This window comes from Periophthalmus magnuspinnatus, chromosome 22 (assembly GCF_009829125.3).
Source record: "Periophthalmus magnuspinnatus isolate fPerMag1 chromosome 22, fPerMag1.2.pri, whole genome shotgun sequence".
Lineage (NCBI taxonomy): Eukaryota > Metazoa > Chordata > Actinopteri > Gobiiformes > Gobiidae > Periophthalmus > Periophthalmus magnuspinnatus.
Window position 1 is genome coordinate 3,161,006 of NC_047147.1, and position 21,273 is coordinate 3,182,278.

A 21,273-nucleotide genomic window follows, 5' to 3' on the forward strand; every position below is an offset into this window, starting at 1 on the left:
TTTGAATCTACTTGGTCGAAGTGTCACAGCAGCGGAACAAGATGACAAATTTAAATTTTGTTACATCCAGCTGAGAGAGAAGACATCTTTCCCTCCAAAAATGCACAATTTTCACAAACAAAATGGTCTTGATTGACGCTAAAATAGGATGAAGTTCATCTGTTGGTGCCGCCATCTTTGTTTTGGTTCGTTTGGTGCCGCCATTTTTGTTTTGGTTCACTTCTAAATGTTTTACAACTTTAAATTACTACAGATATCATTTTTATTTTGCAGTGGGGGTCCTGGGTTGGTTGCATATTTTTTGAGGGGTCCCGGCCTCAAAAGTTTGGGACTCATTGAACTAGACTGTGTTTCCATGGAGATTAAAATGTGTCACAGTGAAGATTTTATTTTGAAGGTGGACCTCTTCAAATTAAAGCAGCCTGTACTTCTGGTCTTAAGTGAGTAATTAGATGCATATGTTTCACGTGGCGGTTTGAAAAGTGCTGCGTCTGCTCTGAGCTAATCCAGACCAGAACGCAGGAAATATCACTCCATCTCTCTCTCTATCCCTGCCATAGCTCTCTCTGCTTCTGTCAATCCCCATTTTATTCAGTCTCCTTCTCTCCTTCTCTTTTCTCTCTCCATCCTCTCTTTCCCTCCCTCTTTCTCTTATTTGTCTAGTATCTTTCGTTTGCTCCCCTTTTCCTTCCTCCTCCCCACTCTTTCTCCTTCTCTCTCTCTCTCTTCCATTTCTCCTCTTTTCTCTACTTTTCCTCTCCTCTTTAACTCTCTTTCTTTGTCTCCATCTCCCTTCCTCTACCTCCTCTCCTTTCATTCTCACCCGTCTGCATCCAGTCTAGCCCCCTTTCTTTCCTTTTCTCTTTGTAACACTCTCTCTCCTTCTCTTTCCTTTTCCCTCTCTCTCTCTTTGTCCTTGCCCCCTCTCTTTTCTTCATCATCTCTCCCCTCGCTCTCTTTCTTTCTCTTTGTCTTGCCCTCTCTTTCTTTCTCTTTGTCTTGCCTTCTCTTTCTTTCCTCTCTCTCTTCTCTTTCTTCTCACTCTCTACTCTCTCTCTCCCCCTTTTTTCCTGTCTCTTCTCTTCTTCTGCGCTTCCTCTCTTTCTTTCATTTCTTTCTCTCCTTTCTCTCTCTCCTCACTCTTCACGCTTTCTTTTCTCTCTCTACTTTTCCTCTCCTCTTTAACTCTCTCTCTCTTCCTCTACCCCCTCTCCTTTCATTCTCACCCATCTGCCTCCAGTCTAGCCCCTTTCTTCCTTCTACCTCTCTATCCTTTCTCTCTGTCTCTTTCTCTCCATCATCTTTGTTACTTTTACTTGAGTATGCTTTGCTCTGGTATCTGTATTTTTACTTAAGTAATAAAACTGAGTACTTCTTCTACCACAGACGCAGCACTAGGTCCAAGAACGGGCGCAGTGTGATTGAAAACAGTAGTAGTAGTGGTAGTGGTGTTAGTAGTAGTATAGTAGTAGTAGTACTAGTAGTAGTAGCAGTAGCAGTCATAGTAACATTCGTGGCATTTAGAGACAAACAGACCTCTTCCTCTGGCTCCTGCACTGGCCTCTGACACTCTCATCCCAGACTTGGCCACAGCGTAGATCCGACTCTCCTGTACACAGACAAACCATCGTTACATCACTTTGTCAAACTACGCAACACACGGACCACATGTGTAAAAACAATCTAAAATGATTCTGGTTTATTTATTTAAAGGGGCAATGCATATCATAGCCTGTATATACAGTATGATCCTGGGTTTTTAATTTCATTATTCTGCCTGTAAATCAAGATCTGAACATTAATAACAGACAAATCAGGCGCCTTCTTTCCCTAAAGTCGCTCCCACTAGCGTTAGCAACAGGTTTGATTGACAGCGTTGCTAAGCGCCCGCTCCCTGATAAACCAGTGGTGCGGACGGGAAGAGGCGTTACCTTCAACAGCCTTGCTCTGGATTGGTTCTTCGGTTGCTCTGCTTCAAACTGGCCACTATAACTGCTAGTTTGGATGAGTTTCATTTGACTGGAGCTAAACACTGTGGGTCACTAGCTAAGTCCACTTCTTTACACAGTCTATGGTGCATATTATTGAAAATACAATGTAAATATGTCTGAATTAGTCCATTAACGAATATGCCAATGACAAAACACAAAACGAAATTCTTCACTTCCTTCAATGTAGGAAAAAAAATTCTGAACTAAATATCCATCAAACCAAACCTGAAGAGAACCAGGACCAAAACAGGACCAAACCATCACAAACGTCAGTTACTCTGTCTCTTCTTACCCATGATGGAAACCGATGCAGCGGAGGCGTGGGCGGTTTGAGCACCTCCGGATCCAGCCTCTCCAGCTCCTCCGCCAACCCCAGGAACGACACTCCATCTGGGGACGCTTCCTCCAGGCCCGCCCCCTCCTCCACTCCCTCCATATTGTCCGACAACGCATCATCGATATCCGTCTCCTCCACCGCCTGTGAATATGGCGACGTGCTCGTACCTGTACTTTTCAGCGTAGAAGAGGTGGAGGACGGGTTTGTGATGTCTATAGTTACATTAAAGTGGTGGAGCTTATCAAGGCTGGGTTGTGGTTGGCTGTAATGTTTTTTAACTAGCTGGATGCTGTCTCTTGGAATTACCGGGGTGCGGACTTTCGGGAGCGTCATGCTGGATTGGTTGGGAAAAGGGTTGTTGGTGGAAGGAGAGCGAGACAACATAGAAGTTTGGGATTGGAGAGATGCGATTGGTGGAGGGGAGCTCGGTCCATGCGCCATTTCGTAAGCAGAGGATGAGGAGGATGATGACGAGGAAGAGTGGAGACAATGAGAGCGGAATTTGGAGCTGAGTTCATCAGAGGAGTGGTCCCGGTCAGAGTTTGAACCATCTAAAACCAGCAGGTCCGGTCCAAAAGTCCGGCTTTGGGAGAAGACTTCATGAAGCACGTCGATGTGGGAGTTGGGTTTTGTGAGATAGTCTGGGGGTCTTTTGTGATCTGAAAATACAAAACAAGATTTCTATGGTAAGTATTGCGATATTAAACCAATATCAATGAGTTCTATATTAACACTTACACCATTATCTTTGCTCCACCCCAACTTAAACCAACCTCAAAACAACTGTATTTAAAGGTCCCATAGAACACAAATGTTTTTCTCATGATCTTTAAGTCATGTTCTAGTGCTGTTTCCTCCTCAAAAACACACCTGGAGTTGTGTTTTGTTTCATTCACACATGTTTGAATAACACTTTATTATTAGTCTGTTTACATCTCCAAAGCTCAAAATGCTCTGTTCCACCTTGTGATGTCATTAAGTGGTAGTTTTCAAGTAAACAGCCCTTGTTACCTTTGGTTCAGTAGAAAATCGCAATTCCAGGAGCTGAAATGATCCAAATGATTCTAATGAAGGTGTATGGAGTGGAGCACTTCCTGTATTGCCACATGATGACATCACAAGGTGGAGTGCTAAAGCCTAAATATGCAGGTTTTGTGGGTTCAACATGTGTGAATGAAACAAAACACAACTCCAGGTCCGTTTATGATGAGGAAACATTAGAACAGATTGAAAAAAATAGTGTGATATGGGCCCTTAAACAAAGAGACATTTTATGAATCAATACTTTTTGATACTGTCCAATATTTTTGTATTGACGCCCATTACTAACAAATAGCCTTTTATTTAAGTCTATTTATGAAACGATAGACTGTATATATAAATGGAAAAACTGTGTCTCCTCTCTGTAACTGCTGCTGTCAGACTCATCATTTTGGTCTTAAATGTTCCTATTAACCCACTCTACATGATCCTGGGGGTTTTTAATTTCAGTATTTTGTCTGTGATTCAAGATATAAACATTAATAACAGACAAATCAGATGCCTTCTTTCCCCAAGGTCGCTAGCGTTAGCAACAGATTTGATTGAAAGTGTTGCTAAGCTTATGCTCTCTGCTAAACCAGCAGTGTGGGCGGAATGGGGCGTTACCTTCAACAACCTCGTACCGGATTGGCTCTTTGGTTGCTATGATACTCGCGGGTTGGAACTCCAAATTAGCCTCGATGAGCTTCATTTGACTGGAGCTGAACACTGTGGATGATGCTACACTGACTTAGTCCACTTCTTTAAACAGTCTATGGCTCAAATATAATGCAGTGGGGTTTTTTTATTTTTATTATTTCTCATTGAGCAGTGTAGGACTGACACACAAAACACCTGATCAAAATGGTTGAATATTATTATCAGGGGTGTATACCTGTGAGTGTAGTTTTGATAAGGGGGGTGTTTCCTCTGGACCCTCCCGGCCTCCAGCCCTCGTCCTGGGGCAGAGGGGAACCAGGACTGCCCGGGGGAAACAGGGGACTCACAGGGACCTGATGAGTGTCCAGAGCCGGGGAGATGGTCCCACATGAGGAGGGCGGCTTCTCCAACAAAACTGACCAAAACACACAAGGGAAAACAAAGGTTATGTTTTTAACTGGGATAAAATCAGGCCCTAAACCAGGACTGAACCGGGACTAGATCAGGACTGAAATGGGTCTAAACCAGGACTAAACCAGGACTAAACCACACTAAAAGTAATATTGACTGTGCTTTTTCCCTTTGTGTCCCTTTGGGTTTTGCACATTATAGCTGTAATAAATGTTTTTCTATGGGGAAGCCAAAGGTTTGCAGCTCTGTCGACAAAGCAAAGGGTGGAGACTTTGGAGATTTTAATATAAAACATAACACAAATATTTACTTGAGCTATTTAAGTTTTTTTCTTGATACTCGCAGTTGGAATTCCAAATATAGAACTGGTCTCCACATTGCCCCCTATAATTGCTCTAGCCTCGATGAGCTTCATTTGACTGGACACTATGGGTGACGTCACACTCACTCACACGTGTTTATACACTCTATCTATATGATAAATAAAAACATTACAAACAGCTGAATTCCAATGTAAATAACTGCACAGATCTATTTTAGGTTGATGACAAAATGACACCCACCCAGACACAGGTAGAACATGCAAACCCCACACAGAGAGGCCCCACATAGTTTGGGAATTGAACCCAGGACCTTCTTGCTTGTTGCTTGTTACCATGGCAACAGAATTACTTACTTTGTAGTTTATCCTGAAGAAGCGTTATTTGTTCTGCCTGTTTCTGATTGGCCATTTTCAGATGCTGGTTCTCCTGCTCCATCTGAAAGAAACAATGAAGAGTTTAATAGCAAAAACAGAGGCAGCCATTTTGAAAAATAATAATAATATTACTTTACTAAGACTAAACTACAAGCGTCCAATTACTTTTTCAAATGGCACTTATCTGTTTTTGCAAATGAACTCTTCACACACATATGTATTTACACATGTTTAACACACAAACTCTGCATATTTAGACTGAGCTCTTCTCTCAAACAGAAAACACTTTGTTCCTACTTGTGATGTCATCAGGTGGTAATACAAGAAGTGCTCCACTGTGTTTTTAAACTCCACACACCTTCACTAGAATCATTTGGATAATTTCAGCTCAGGAATTGCTGATCTCTACTGAACTAAAGGTAAAAGGAGCTGTTAACTTGAAAACTACCACTTCATGACATCACAAGGTGGAACAGAGCATTTTGAGCTTTGGAAATGTACACAGTATATAATAATGAAGTGTTACTCAAACATGTGTGAATGAAACAAAACACAACTCCTGGGCTGTTTTTGAGGAGGTAATAGCATTATAACATGGATTAAACCTCACAAGAGTCCATTTTTAATACAGGACCTATGCTACGTCTATGCTCTGTACCTTTAAATCCCATTACCTCATCTGTACATGTTGTAACTGAGTCTCTAGTCTTCCCACAGTCTTTTTGGGATTTACCGTAACTTATACTGAAGTTTCTGATCCAAGCCAGGACGTTCCCACAATCCCACAATCCGTTGCTCCCCTCTTACCTCTCGCAGTTTCATGGTGACCCAGTCTTTAATCTTAGCTGCTTTTTCTTCAATTATCTTTGACTCCTGAGCTCTGACCACTATCTGCGTTCAGACAGGAGAGGGCAGTTAGACCCACATGGACTTAAATGGGCATTCTGGCATTAGTTACAGAGGTGGGCAGTACGCAGTTACATTTACTCCAGTACAGAGTATTTTTATAACAGTAGCTCCTACTTGAGTAATATTTTTTTGAAGTAACAGTACTCTTTCTTAAGTAATATGTTGTACAGTGGTCCCTGGTTTATCGCGGAGGTCATGTTCTAAAAATAACCCGCAATAGGTGAAATCCACAAAGTATCAGCTTTATTTATTACAATTATTTTATATGTTTTTGGCTGTAAAACCCCTCACCACACACTTTATACACTTTTCTCACACTGGCATTAACATTTTCTCACATTTCTCTCTTGTTTAATTGATTAATAGTGACTCTTGTGTATTTTCACAGTTCCTCTGACCGTGCCTCTTAGTTCTGGCATCACTCCACTGTAGTGTCGATCCAATATTTATGTAAATTTGGCTGAACACATTCTACAGTCCCTTAATCAGGATCATAATCCACGTTCATACAACGTAAAAAAGCATGTAGAACTGCACTAAAAAAATCTGTGAAACAGTGAGACCACGAAAGGTGAACCATGATATAATGAGGGACCACTGTACAGTGTAACAGTACTCTTACTCGAGTAAACGTTGTAGATGATACAAGATTTGAAGCATTTTTTCATCTTTTGTCCTTCACATTCACTTCAAATTATAAATCAGATCTTACGTTCCGACAGTTACTTTTTAAGTTACTCTTGATTGAGTAATTTCTTGGACCACAACTTTATACTTCTACTTGAGTAATATTATTTTAAAGTAACATTACTCTTACTCGAGTATTTCTGGCTTCTCAACCCACCTCTGATTAATCATCTACTGTACCTGTTTTTCCAGCTGGTTCTCCAATTGTTTTATCGCAGCGTCTTTTTCTTGAAGCTGATTGGTTAGTTGCTGGTGCTTTCGATACAATGAGCTCTCTGATTCGCTGGTTTGGATGTTGGCAGACTTGAGTTTTTCCTCCATGATGAGAATCTAAAGAGAAAAAAATTGTGTTGCATCATACAGGTCAGGGTTTTCAGGTAGAGTTTGCTGTGTAACTGTCAGACTGTATATAAATGGACATAGCTAACAAGCTAGCTGCCGTGTTCTAAATAGGAAGTGATCATGTGCGCACTTTTGGCTCGACTCTGGCTCCAATTCACTTTACATTGAAAAACTATGTCTCCTCTCTCTGTAAGTGCTGCTGTCAGACTCATCATTTTGGTCTTGCCGTTACCTTCAACAGCCTCGCTCACTTGTTGTTATAATACTCACAGTCAAAAATGGGCTCCAAATTGGCCCCTATAACTGCTCTAGCCTTGATGCGCTTCATGTGACTGAAGTGACGCTGTGGGTGACGTCACATTCTTTTAGTCCACTTCTTTATAAAGACTATGGTAAAAAATCATTAAAAAGCCAATCTCATTATAGAGTATAGGATATATGAGCCTGAGTGTTGCAGCTGTCTAAGCGTTCAGGTATTCCATGTTATTGAAGGGCAGGCTGCATAACATTACCACCTACAGATGAGGTAACTGTAATGGCCTCTAATTAGCAATTCAACAAGGCAGCTGTGGACTTAGAGCATACAAGCTCATATAAAACAATGTGTCCTGATGACTCAAATGTAATGCTGGAAGATACTGTTTCATGTTAAGATTTATTGTGAACTGAACCTCAAACCCTCATGTTAGAGGGCACACAAAATACTTCCACTATCAAAAAAAATAAATAAATAATTTGTCTCATATACTTGGGCACTGGGGCGGTTTGCAGACGAGTGTGAAGCAGCTGGGATGAAAAAGGTGGTTTGTCCTTTCTGGGTGGTTGGTGAGTCTCTGCCCCAAGTGGAGGAGTTCAAGTATCTCAGGGTCTTGTTCACAAGTGAGGGAAGGATGGAGCATGAGATTGACAGGCGGATCAGTGCAGCGTCTGCAGTGGTGCGGTCGCTGTATCAGTCCGTTGTGGTGAAGAAGGAGCTCTCGATTTACTGGTCAAACCCAGGACACGCTGGAGGGACTATGTCTCTCGGCTGGCCTGGGAACACCTTGGGGTCCCACCGGAGGAACTGGAGGACGTGTCTGGGGTGAGGGAAGTCTGGGAGTCCATGCTTAGACTGCTGCCCCCGCGACCCGACCCCGGATAAGCGGAAGAAAATGGATGGATGGATGTCTCATATAAACAGACTGATCTATGTTTAGAGGTCCTGTATTATGTGAAGAGCTTTAAGCCACGTTATAATGTTGTTCCCTCCTCAAAAACAGACCTGGAGTTGTTTTGTTTCATTCACACATGTTTGAGTAACACTTTATTATTAGTCTGTCTACATCTCCAAAGCTCAAAATGTTCTGTTCCACCTTGTGATGTCATGAAGTGGTAGTTTTCAAGTTAACAGCTCCTTTTTAGGTTTCGTTCAATACAGATTGGCAATTCCGGGACTGAAACTATCCAAATGATTCTAGTGAAGCTGTGTGAAGTTTAAAAACACAGTAGAGCAATTTCTGTATTATCACATGATTACATCACAAGGTAGAACAGAGTGTTTTCTGTTTGAGAGAAAAACTCAGTCTAAATATGCAGGGTTTGTGTGATAAACATGTGTGAATGAAACAAAACACAACTCCAGGTCTGTTTTTGAGGAGGTTATGGCATTAGAACACAGATCAGAAAGTAGTGTGACATGGGCCCTGTAAAGATGAGTGTTTTTATGAGTAAATTTACCTCGATTCTAGTTGTAAATGTCAGAATATGGTGCCAACTGCCCTACTAACTGCTCTGACTGTCCTGGCATGAACCAACTTTTTATGATAAAGGTTAGAAAAAGTCTTCACAATCAAAATGTTGAAATTGGGTTCTTTTTGTATTATAATCTAGCTATGTTTGTTTATGGTAAAAATAAAAGTAAAAACATGGACAGATTCTTTACCTGTTTCTCTGCATTGTCGGCTCTCTGATCCGCTTCAATGACTCTCTGCTCCAGCTCCTGCATCTGCACACACACACACACACACACACACACACACACACACATTACGATGGTTAGAGGTTAGTGGACTAAGTGAGTGTGATATCTTGAGTTACAGGCATAATAACAAAATAGAAACCCCAGGATCATGTAGAGCGGGATAATACGAACATTTAAGACCAAAATGATGAATCTGACAGCAGCAGTTACAGAGAGAGGGGACACAGTTTTTTAATGCAAAGTGAATTGGAGCCAGAGTCAATGGAGCCGGATGCACAACCATGATCATTTCCTATTTGGAATGTGGCGGCTAGCAGATTAGCTATGTCCATTTATATATACAGTCTATTGACAAAACATTAACCATTTCTATAGTTAGGGATATAAGGAGGTTAACAGGAGGCTATGTAAAAATACTTTGATATAGAATACATTACTACCCAGGAGACCACCACAGACACACAGAGGTCCTGATCCTGTTTGAGCACTAATACAAAGTGGGAGAATAAAGAGATAGAGCCGCATACATTGTTTCTCCATCATTGTTTCCAGTACAATTATGGAGAAAATTTATTTTTTTACTTTGAAAGGAGACGACATACCTTGCTCTCAAAAACCTGTGGTACATTGGTGGTATTCACAAGCAAACATATTTGGGGGAGTGCACGGCTTTAGAACAGCTTTTTCCCAAAACCCACTACCACTACTCCTCCTCCTGGTCACACAACAGTAGCTGATGAATGCAAGTGTGTCCATAGAAGTGCAGCCCATAATCAATTCCTAATTCTATGTCCATTTATATATACAGTCTATGGCTAAGTGCGTTTGCCTCATCTGCCAGTCTACCATCGCTATACTGAAGAAGGGAAATGTGGTGTAGCATTTCATAAAACATACAACACTGACTTCCCTATGAAAAGCGAGTGAGAGAAGGAGAAAAGTGAAGGAACTAAAATCCCAGTTTTACGGACAGCAGTAATTTTTCTCACAGCTAACTTCAAGAGTGCCACTAAAGCATCGTTCCGTGTGCAAATTGATGTCAGTCACCAAGGACGGCGCGCCCGTGATGGTTGGCCACTCAAATGGATTTATTGCCAAGTGCAGGGAGGACAACACTTCCTCAGTTACCACTGTACAATACACCAACATGAAAGAGATAATGGATGCAGCAAGAACGCCTCTTCTGTTCACACCAGATCACTTCAAAGATGGCTCCGCACGCCTCTGGATAATACTGACCACGACCACTCTGAGCTGTTGCACACTGACCTGAGATGGTTTAGTCAAAGGAAATTCCTGCAAAGATTTCAAGAGCTCTCACTCGAGATTAAGGAGTTTTTCTATGTAGCTAAACACGCAGAATACAACCAAATCAATGACAATCAGTGGCTGCTAGACCTGGCATTTTTAATTGATCTGAATGACCTTAATCTAGAGCTGCAAAGACTTTCATGTGCTTTTTGGGGAGATGCTGTGGTCGTGTCACTTACATCAAAACTTACAACACTGTTTCACCCGAACACTTCTGAAGTGGAGGTTCAGGTGGAGGAAGTGAAGATTTTGACACTGAGCTGAAGTCCAGAGCTCATGGACAGTTCTGAAACTTACTCACAGAGGAAAAGTGCCTCAACATGAGGAAATGTGCTGCCACCATGAGTGACGATCATTTGGAAGTGTGCTTGAGGCTGGCCATCAGTAGCTACTGTCCACCCACTGTTATAGTGGTGATGTCCAGCATACTGTCTATCATCCATCAGAGTCAGGTACACCAACATATACTGTACAAATAAAGAATTCTCAATGCATTTACAAAAAAATGTATGTTTTATAGTAGGTGGTGGTAGATCATTTTGAGCTCACATACTGAAAAAGTGTGAACACCCCTGGTCTACGGTATGTGCTCAGCCTTAGGTCACCTTTAGGCCTACACACTTCAGTTACACACTTCCGTTAAATACTTCAGTTACACGCTTTAGTTACACACTTCAGTTACACATTCAGTTACACGCTTTAGTTACATGCTTCAGTTACACACTTAAGTTACACACTTCAGTTACACGCTTTAGTCACACGCTTCAGTTTACACACTTCAGTTACACGCTTTAGTTACACACTTCAGTTACACGCTTCAGTTACACACTTCAGTTACACACTTCAGTTACACGCTTCAGTTACACGCTTCAGTTACACGCTTCGGTTACACGCTTTACTTACACACTTCAGTTACACACTTCAGTTACACACTTCAGGTACATACTTCAGGTACATACTTCAGGTACACGCTTCAGTTACACGCTTCAGTTACACGCCTCAGTTACATACTTCAGTTACATACTTCAGTTACACGCTTCAGTTACATGCTTCAGTTACATGCTTCAGTTATATACTTCAGTTACATGCTTCAGTTATATACTTCAGTTACATTCTTCAGTTACATTCTTCAGTTAAATACTTCAGTTACATACTTCAGTTACATGCTTCAGTTACGTGCTTCAGTTAAATACTTCAGTTACATACTTCAGTTACATGCTTCAGTTACATTCTTCAGTTACATGCTTCAGTTACATTCTTCCATTACATTCTTCAGTTAAATACTTCAGTTAAATACTTCAGTTACATGCTTCAGTTACATTCTTCAGTTACATGCTTCAGTTACATTCTTCAGTTACATTCTTCAGTTACATTCTTCAGTTACATACTTCAGTTACATACTTCAGTTACATGCTTCAGTTACATTCTTCAGTTACATGCTTCAGTTACATTCTTCAGTTACATTCTTCAGTTACATTCTTCAGTTACATACTTCAGTTACATACTTCAGTTACATACTTCAGTTACATACTTCAGTTACATGCTTCAGTTACATTCTTCAGTTAAATACTTCAGTTACATGCTTCAGTTACATTCTTCAGTTACATACTTCAGTTACATATTTCAGTTACACACTTAAGTTAAATACTTCAGTTAAATACTTCAGTTACATACTTCAGTTACATACTACTACTACAACTACTACTACTACTACTACTACTACTACTAGTACTACTACTACTACTACAGAGCACAAAGCCTGAGTTCTATTCCTGTGTGCTCGTCTGAGTCTGGATATGTGAGGGTGAGCCTGAAGTGCTGAGGTGGCGTTCCACAGTTATGTCTGCAGCTCCATCTGTCAGGCTTAAGTAAACTACAAGTCCGACTCACTTAGCACTACGGCTCCTGGCTGTCAACACAACCCAATATAGCCCCGCACCCGTCATAAGGTAAAGGCATTTATGTGACCAAAATAGAAAAAATAATGGACCAGCAAAATCATTAAAAGGCAAATATAGGTTAAGGGGCCTGTACTTGACTTTTCCCCATGTATTCGAGCAAAATGAGTCTTGCCTCAGTACAGATCATAGACTGTATAAAGAAGTGGACTAAGTGAGTATGACCACAGCCTTCAGCTCCAAATGAAGCTCATCAAGGCCAGAGTAGTTATAGGGGTGAATTTGAAGCTGAGTTCCATATCTGAAATTCCGACCGCGAAGTATCATAGCAACTAAAGAGCCAATCCGCAGCAGGGAGAAGATTTAGAGGAGTGATTTCGCAGGGAGCTAATGCTAGCAGGAGAGGCCTTGGAGAAAGAAGATGCCTGATTTGTCTGTTAATGTTAATTATTAATAATGTTAATTAATGTTCATATCTTGATTTACAAACACAATAGAGAAATAATAACACCAAGATCCTGTAGAGCGGGTTAATAAGCATGGGCAGATCTTGAGGTCAAAATAAGTCCACTGTGTACTGTCTGCATCTAATTATAAAGTGTTTTATTTTCTGATAATCAGGAAGTAGATGTTAGCATGCTATTTGTTGAGCAAGCTAAAGTCTGAATGTGTGTGTTTGTAAAGGGCAAAAACAGTGGTCCTGCGTCAATTACATGGAATTTTTTAAAATGTGAAATATTCTACAGGAAAATCCACAAATAAATCCCATTAAAGGCACTGTACCAGATATGACTTAAAAACTTAATTATTCACCATGATGAGTTTATAAGCACTTTTCACAACTTTCAGAGGCCAGAGCTGAGCCCGTAACACTAACAACAGCTAGCATGCTCTAAGAGCTGCTTTTGTAAGGCAAATTTTATTTCATTTACTTGATTAAATGATAAAAAATAGGTACTTTAATGATCAAACTACACCACAGAATTTGCATATTAATCATTGTAACTTCACATTTCTTGCATATTACATAGATAAGTTAAGATTTTTTTTCCTCCCTTTGTTCACGTTTATCTTAAAGCCTCACTGAAGGAATCTTAAAAGCCTGATAAGACCAGGCAGATAACATGAGCGCTGCCTAAAGACCATCTCCTGTTGGATGGAGCCATTTTAGATAATTCAGTGTTTACTTTTAGTTCAGATAACAGATTTAAACATGTGATACTAAATACTTTGGTTAGGACTTAGCTCTCAGCACTCGCTTTGGGGTGTAAAGATAATGTCAGTTCATGGTTGCTATCAGCAAACACAAAAAAGAGGTACTGACATTAGATTGAAAGCTGGAGTGGACTTTAAAGAAAATAGTCTTATTAGTTTAATGTAGTGTTGAGACAATGATGAAATGTCTAACTTGATTTTGATCCCAAAGACTGTATAAAGAAGTGAACCGAGTGAGTGTGACGTCATCACACCGTTCAGCTCCAAATGAAGCTCATCGAGGCTAACAGTTATAGGGGACAATTTGGAGCAGAGTTCCATACTTGGAATTCTGATCGCGAGTATCATAGCAACCAAAGAGCCAATCTGGAGCAAGGCTGTTGAAGGTAACGCCCCTTCACACCCACACCACTGGTTTAGTAGGGAGCCGGTGCTTAGCAACAGTGTCAATCAAACCTTCTAGCAGAAGCGACCTTGGGGAAACAAGGCGCCTGATTTGTTAATACAAACACTTTAAGACCAAAATGAGGAGCAGTTACACAGAGGGGACACAGTTTTTCAATATAAAGTGAATTTAAGCCATATTTGATGGAGCCAGAAGTGCGCTCATGATCACTTTCTATTTGGCATGCAGCAGCTAGCAGGTTAGCTATGTCCATTTATATACAGTGGTCCCTCACTATATCACGATTCACCTTTCACAGTCTCGCTGTTTCGCGGATTTTTCCAGTGCATTTTTACATGTTTTTTTACAGTGTATGAACGTGCATTGTGTTCTGCGTCCTGATTGGCTGAGGGACTGTAGACCATTGTCCATCAGTCTCCTCCGTGCTGTGTCTCCTGTACAGTACAGAATGTGTTCAGACAAATTTACATAAATGTTGTATCGACACTACAGCAGAGTGACACCAGGACGAAGAAGCACAGTCAGAGGAACTGTGAAATACACGAGAGTCACTAGAGAGAAATGTGAGAAAATGTTAATGCCTGTGTGAGAAAAATATCAAAGTTTGAATAAGTCTGATGAGCCTCTCCAGAGCTGAAAAAAACTAAAACTAAACAAAAGACAAGCACTTCATCGTGAACATCATCCCAAACAAAAGGTCACTAAATATTTACTACAGTCTGACCTCTGACCTCTGCAGCTGGAGTCAAACTGTTGATACTAGCAGATAAAAGTTACATAGTGTACCTTTAAAGATGTACTTAAACATTTTGTTGGTAAAATATGTAATATTTTAAGAGTTTATACAGATTAAATAGGCAGATTAAAACTGTAAAAGAAAATGTCAACATTTCATCGTGTCCTCAGAGTGTTTCCCTTAGACTCACAATCCACATAAAACATAGTAAAACCACAATGTACTGGTGAAGTCCTTAAAGCCCCCTCTGCCTCAGTACAAGAGAGAGGGAGGGAGGGAGAGGAGGGGGAGAGAGAGGGAGGGAGAGGAGGGGGAGAGAGGGAGAGAGAGAGAGAGGAGGGGGAGAGAGAGGAAGGGAGAGGAGGAGGAGGAGGAGAGGAGGGAGACAGAGAGAGAGGGTAGAGAGAGAGAGGAAGGAGAGAGGAGAGGGGAGAGAGAGAGAGGAGAGAAGAAAGGGAGAGAAGAGAGGGGGAGAGACACAGAGGTGGGAGCAAAAGGGGGGAGGACGCAGAGCCTGTCACAGACGAGCGAGGTAGTGTTTTTCCATCCCAAAGTGGGTCAGTAAGACTCCTGACTCCTGACTGATCTGTACAAACTACACACAGGACAAGTCCAAATCTCAGAGAAAGGAGGAGGGTCATGTGCCTCTGGACATAAATGGATCTACAGTTAAAATTGCAAAATTGACTTTTGATTTATTTTTTTTATTACAATGTTATAGCTGTGTCCCTTCTCATTTACCTACTCAAAGTTGTTTTTAGATGGACTTATGCATGTTTAAGTAATCTTTATTCTTCTACATTCAAAACACCATGGTTCCAAACATCCCTGTTGTTATTGTTACGATCATGGGCCCTAAAAAAAGGAATAAAACTTGAGCAATAAAGCAACAGCGCCGCATGTCAGTGCTGCATATGTCAGCTGCATCAGAAGGGCATTTATGTCACTTCCAGTGAGATAAGGCCAGTCCCATTTCATGCACGAATGTGACCGACAAATGTGCTCTGTGTTTCCATAGAGATCGACCGTGACCAAAGGGTATAAGCGAGTAGACTTCACGCCCTTTATATATCCCATCATGCACACTGCGTCACTTCTTCTATGGAAAAAAATGGTTTCCGAGGCCACTACAGAATACACTTTTAAATGTAAGTACTGGTTTACCTCACCTACAACAGTACTACAGGAAACTGTTCAAATTTGAATAAAAAGCAGCCGTCACGGATGCTTACAGTGACGTAACGCACAGACATCGCTTCAGCCGTTGAACTGGGACACGGCTAATGTGTAGTTTTATATAGTGTATGTAAACTTGTGGTTTCAACTATATAAATGGAAATAATGAACCTGCTAGCCGCCATACAACTCTGGCTCCAATTCACTTTACATTGAAAAACTGTGTCCTCTCTCTCTGTAACTGCTGCTGTCAGACTCGTCATTTTAGTCTTAAATGTTTGTATTAACTCGCTCTACATGATCCTGGGGATTTTATTTCACTATTGTGTCTGTAAATCAAGATATGAACATTAATAACAGACAAATCAGGCGCCTTCTTTTAGGTTTAATTGACAGTGTTGCGAAGTGCTTGCTCACTGAAGGGGTGTTACCGTCATCAGCCTCACTCCAGATTGGCTCTTTTGTTGCTATGATACTCACGGTTGGAATTCCAAATGTGAAACTCGGCTCCAAATTGGCCCCTATACCTGCTGGCCTCACTACACTACATATCTCTGTTACTCCTGTTGTTCCTTATAAATCCTTAAAATAAAACAAAAAGTGTCATATGGCCACACTTAGCAGTGAGTTCACTTACTAATGGTAATTCCACTGTAGTGAATACAAATATAAGCATGTTTTCTGTTAGTGACGCAGAGTGAGTGGACGAGACGTTTACAGCCCCATCACTGAGTCGTAAACAGCAGCTCTCACCTGCTTTTGGACTGAATCACACATTAATGACTTCCCCAGACCAGAACAGCAAACCACCTTCAAGGCTCAAAGTGCTTTACATCAATGAACCACTCACACATTCACACACACACATTCACACGCCATGTACACAGACACTGAGAGCAAAGTAGGTTAAGTGTCTTGCCCAAGGACACAACACCATTCATCTGTGAGAGCTGGAATCGCGCCGCCAACCTGTGGGTCACTGTTATTGTCCACACAGGATCACGTTTGGGTTCAAACAAACATTTTAAGGTCAGAATGAGAAGTCTGACAGCAGCAGATACAGAGAGAGGGGACACAGTTTTTTGAATGTAGTTAGTTATGTCCATCTACATATTTAGTCTATGTATAGTATATTGCATTGCCCTCAAGAATGTGTTTTCTGTATTTAACTTGACTCATTCACTATCAGGGATGCACCAGATTTTTCCCGTCTTACAAACGTGAAAAATAGAACTAGTTCATTTTAAACAGTTTGCAGTGCTCCAAAGTTATTCCTCACTTACTTTGTGCACTCAGAGCATCCTAATTACTCACCACAATGAGTTTATAAGCGCTTCCACAACTCTCAGAGACCAGTGTCTACCGTGACGACTATGATGCAAATGATCCCTTCCTGATTCTTGCACAATAAAATGATTTATAATGAGATGCAGACAGTACACAACCCTCAAGAGCTGCATATACAACGTATCTGTACTGGGGTATGACGAATTTTACTCAAACACACGGAGACGACCGTATCTCGACGATCTCGATTCAAATATGATTAAATCCACAGCCGTGTCACCTTCACGTCCGCCCCTCTCACCTTCTCTGCCAGCAGCTCCCTGATCTTCCCAGCCTGCAGTCTGAACCGGAGCAGCTGCATCTCCAGAGCCAGGCAACGCTTGTGCCAGTCCACCCCAGAAACCTCCACCGCTCCTGGGGCAGAGCTGTCCAAGACCTCGGCCATGGTGGAGGAGGAGTCTGGAAGAAAAGACAGAGAAAGAGAGAAAGAATTAGGGATATGTTTCTCTGGCATATCAAAGTTCACTTATTATTCAGTGTTTTTTTTAAAGAGCCCATATTACACTGTTTTCTGATGTTCTAATGTTGTTTCCTTGTAACAAAGAAGCAGGCAGAAAAGTTGCACTGTGCACCTTTAAAAGACCTTTCTTACAGTTATTTTCAAACTGTCAAAATGCTAAAACAGATTTTGTGCGTCAGTCGTTACAGATGTGTCATGGCTCATGAGTCCGCCTCCTGTTTGGTGTTAGTGTATTTATTCACTCAGAGCTGTTTCCACTGAGAGGAGTGAAGTGGTTTACTCTTTATGGACCTCACTTCCCATGATTCACTCTGACTAAGGCTAACTCCACTAGTGACTAAATAGTAAAACCAGGACCACTCAAGCCCACTTTCCCTGCTGTTACATGAATCACCAAAACATACCACTCCACATCTCCTTTGGACCTTTATCAGTTGTATGTGACTGTATATACACATGGGCCGTGTCCCAGTTCACCAAAGTGCCCCTAAATGCACTGTTTGAACGGTACATTTAAGGGCTGATGTAACTTCCGGAACAACAAGTGCTGTCCAATTTCATGCACCCAATGAATGCTGCTGAAAATGTACCCTGTGTTGAAAATGTAACCTGTGTTTCCATGGAGATCGACAGTAGCCAAAGTGTGCATCCGAAAACACTGCTATATCCCATCATGCACCACGCCTACGCAAAAAAAGGACATGAAAATGGAGTCCGCTATGCAATACACAGTCACGGTCAATATAAGTACTGGTTTATGTCACCTACAACAGTGCCACACGAAACTTAAAATGTGGGTAAAGATCTTAGTGAAGTCGTGTTCATTTGTGTTTACAGTGAATGCTGTGTCACTGACCACACGGTGAGCGGAAAGATCCCTTACAGTTGTACATTGGTGTAGCTATCGTATTTTTCCTTATTTAAGAATATTCTTTTGTCTTTAGGGAGCGATGAGCAAATGGCAGAATTTATCCACCTGAGGGGGGAGAATGGGCACTTATTCACCGGGGTCAAATTCTCTACAAGTGCACAGATAACGGCTGAAGTACGCTCTGTGTCCCATTTTGGCACGGAGGCGGTACATCGAAGGGTACTTTGAATGGTACATTTGGTGAATTGGGACACAGCCATGGAAATAGCTAACCTGCTTGTAAATATGAAGTGATCATGGCCTAACCATGTGTCATCACCACAGCATGTGTAAAGAAGTGGACTAAGTGAGTGTGACATCATCCACAGCGTTTGGCTCCAAATGAAGCTCATCGAGGCTGGAGCAGTTATAGTGGACAGTTATAGGGTTCCAAATTTGGAATTCCAAATTTTCATAACAACCAAAGAGGCAATCTAGAGTGAAGCTGTTGAAGGTAACGGCCCTTCCCCCAATACCTGTGGTTTAGCAAGGAGCTGTCATTCAAACCTCTCGCTAATACTAGCGAGAGAGACCTCGAGGAAAGAAGACGCCTGATTTGTCTGTTATTAATGTTAATATCTTGATTCACAGACACAATAGTGAAATAAAAAACCCAGGATCATGTAGAGTGGGTTAATACAAACATTTAAGACCAAAATGATGAGTCTGACAGCAGCAGTTACAGAGAGAGGGGACACAGCTTTTCAATAGAAAGTTAATTGGAGCCAGAGTCGATGGAGCTGGAAGTGCGCCCATGATCACTTCCTATTTGGAACGCTAGCAGGTTAGCTATTCATTTATCTATACAGTCTATGTTTGAGACACAAGGAGTTAGCTAGCATGCTAATGTACACTGAGCCTTTTGTTGAAGATCTCTACACAAATTACTAAAATAATCCAAATTCCTCGAGTTGTTGAATCCGTCTGTTCTCATGGTTTTCTCATAGTCCCACCCACAGACAAACATGAGAAAGTTACAGAGTGCCCCTTTTAAGTTGGTATTCAGTTCTCAGTGACAATTATCCAAATTCCTCCAGTTGTATGAATGATCCTGTAGCACCGCCCACACGGGGGAGAGGGTCCAACCATGAGCCAAGACATGTCACATGGCCTTTGACCTCCAGCCCCTCCTCTTTCCCTCCTCTCTCTTCTCTCCCTCCTCTACCCCTCTCCCTCCTCGCTCCCTCCTCTCTCCCTCATATCTGCCTCAACTCTGCCTCCTCTCTCTCCTCTCCTCCTAACCTCCACCTCTCCCTCCTCTACCTATTCTCTCTTCTTTCTCCCCCTCTCTCTCCTCTCCCTCCTGTCTCCACCTCTCCCTCCTCTCTCCCTCTGAAAACTCTCCTCTCCCCAAATCCATTCTTAATTACAGGCCAAGAATGAAACAGGACCCACAAGACGAGGCACAAAGAAGAGAGGGTTTATGAGAAAAGAAGGAAGAGCAGAAAGAGAGGAGAGGAAGAGGAGGAGATGGCTAGAAAGAGGAGGAGGGGGAGGAGAGGAGGGGAGGAAGAGGAGGAGAGGAAGAGGATGAAGAGGAGAAAGGGAAGGAGGAGGGGAGTAGAAGGAAGGAAGAGCAGGAAGGAGAGGAGAAGGAGAGGAGAGGAAGAGGAGATGGCGTGAAAGGAAGGGGAGGAAAGGAGGAGGAAGAGGAGGGGAGGGGAGAAGGAAGAGGAGAAAGGGAAGGAGGAGGGGAGTAGAAGGAAGGAAGAGCAGGAAGGAGAGGAAAAGAAGAGGAAAGGAAGAGGAGGAGATGGTGAGAAAGAGGAGACGGGAAGAGGTGGAAGAGGTGGAAGAGGAGGGGAGGAGGAGGAAGAGGAGGAGAGGGGAGGGGAGGAGGAAGAGGAGGAAGAAGAGGTGTAGGAGGACAAAGAGGAGAAAGAGGAGGAGGAGGAAGAGGAGGAGCAGAGATACACACCAAGAGTCTCAAACGTCTCCAGTGCATTTGGATTGTAAAGTGATGCAGGAATAAACCAGTTACTCACAAAATAAATATTTCTGTTGGAGTACACTGATCAGTTTTCATGGTATACTGCGGAACATTCTAGGCAAAACATTAACATCTCCATGGACACTAAGTCAATCACTAACTCATATGTAAACAAGAACTGAACTAGGTCCAAACTCCAACAGATTTCAAGAGAATGAAAATGTCTGTGAGTGGAAAGTCAACTGCTCGATTCCATGGAAATAAAAAGTTAAAGCCATACTTCAGAACATTCTCCAGGGAGATAGATACAGTGGGAGATTAAAGCCAAAGGAACAACATTTCCATGAAAACAAGCAGATGGAGGACAGATATGAGTTAGATCTGTGGAGATGCAAGCCCACTGACAGTCAGGACGCATGTTTTTTCTATAAAGAAAAAACATGCTTTCTATTTCAGCCTAAAAAAGTTACACACTGGGGCTTTAAGAACAGGAGTAACTCAGTCTCCCATCCCTGCTGCTAGCACCACTGTGTGAGAGGCACTGATGCAGACTCCTCTCTCCTCCTTCTCTCTCTTTTCCTCTCTCCCTCCTCCTCTATCCTCCTCCTCTCCTTCTCTCTCCTCCCCCTCCCTGTTCTCTCCCTCCCCTCCCCTCCTCCCCTCTTCTCCTCCTCTCTCCTCGCTCCCTCCTCTCTCTCCTCCTCTCCCTCCCCCTCTCTCTCCTCTCCCTCCTCTCTTCCTATCTCCCTCCTTTCCTCCTCTCTCCTCCCCCTCCTTTTTCTCTCCCTCCTCTCTCCTCCTCTTCTCCTCTCTCCTCCTCTCTCTCCCTCCTCTCTCCTCCTCTCTCTCCCTCCTCTCCCTCCCTCCCTC

At 42.1% G+C, this 21,273-nt stretch overlaps 1 protein-coding gene across 1 annotated transcript in view; it reads right to left on the reverse strand.

Annotated features, from left to right (window-relative positions):
- Nucleotides 1-17,495, reverse strand: part of plekhh1 (pleckstrin homology domain containing, family H (with MyTH4 domain) member 1) — a 41,436-nt gene extending 23,941 nt beyond the window's left edge. The window contains exons 1-8 of the mRNA XM_033988846.2: nt 17,345-17,495; nt 8,976-9,038; nt 6,893-7,042; nt 5,924-6,007; nt 5,096-5,177; nt 4,244-4,423; nt 2,284-2,987; nt 1,537-1,609 (exon numbers count right to left, since the gene is read on the reverse strand). Coding sequence (XP_033844737.1) covers nt 1,537-1,609; nt 2,284-2,987; nt 4,244-4,423; nt 5,096-5,177; nt 5,924-6,007; nt 6,893-7,042; nt 8,976-9,038; nt 17,345-17,488 — 1,480 coding nt within the window. The 5' untranslated portion in view covers nt 17,489-17,495. The remainder of the gene's footprint in view (nt 1-1,536; nt 1,610-2,283; nt 2,988-4,243; nt 4,424-5,095; nt 5,178-5,923; nt 6,008-6,892; nt 7,043-8,975; nt 9,039-17,344) is intronic.
- Nucleotides 17,496-21,273: the final 3,778 nt, after the last annotated feature.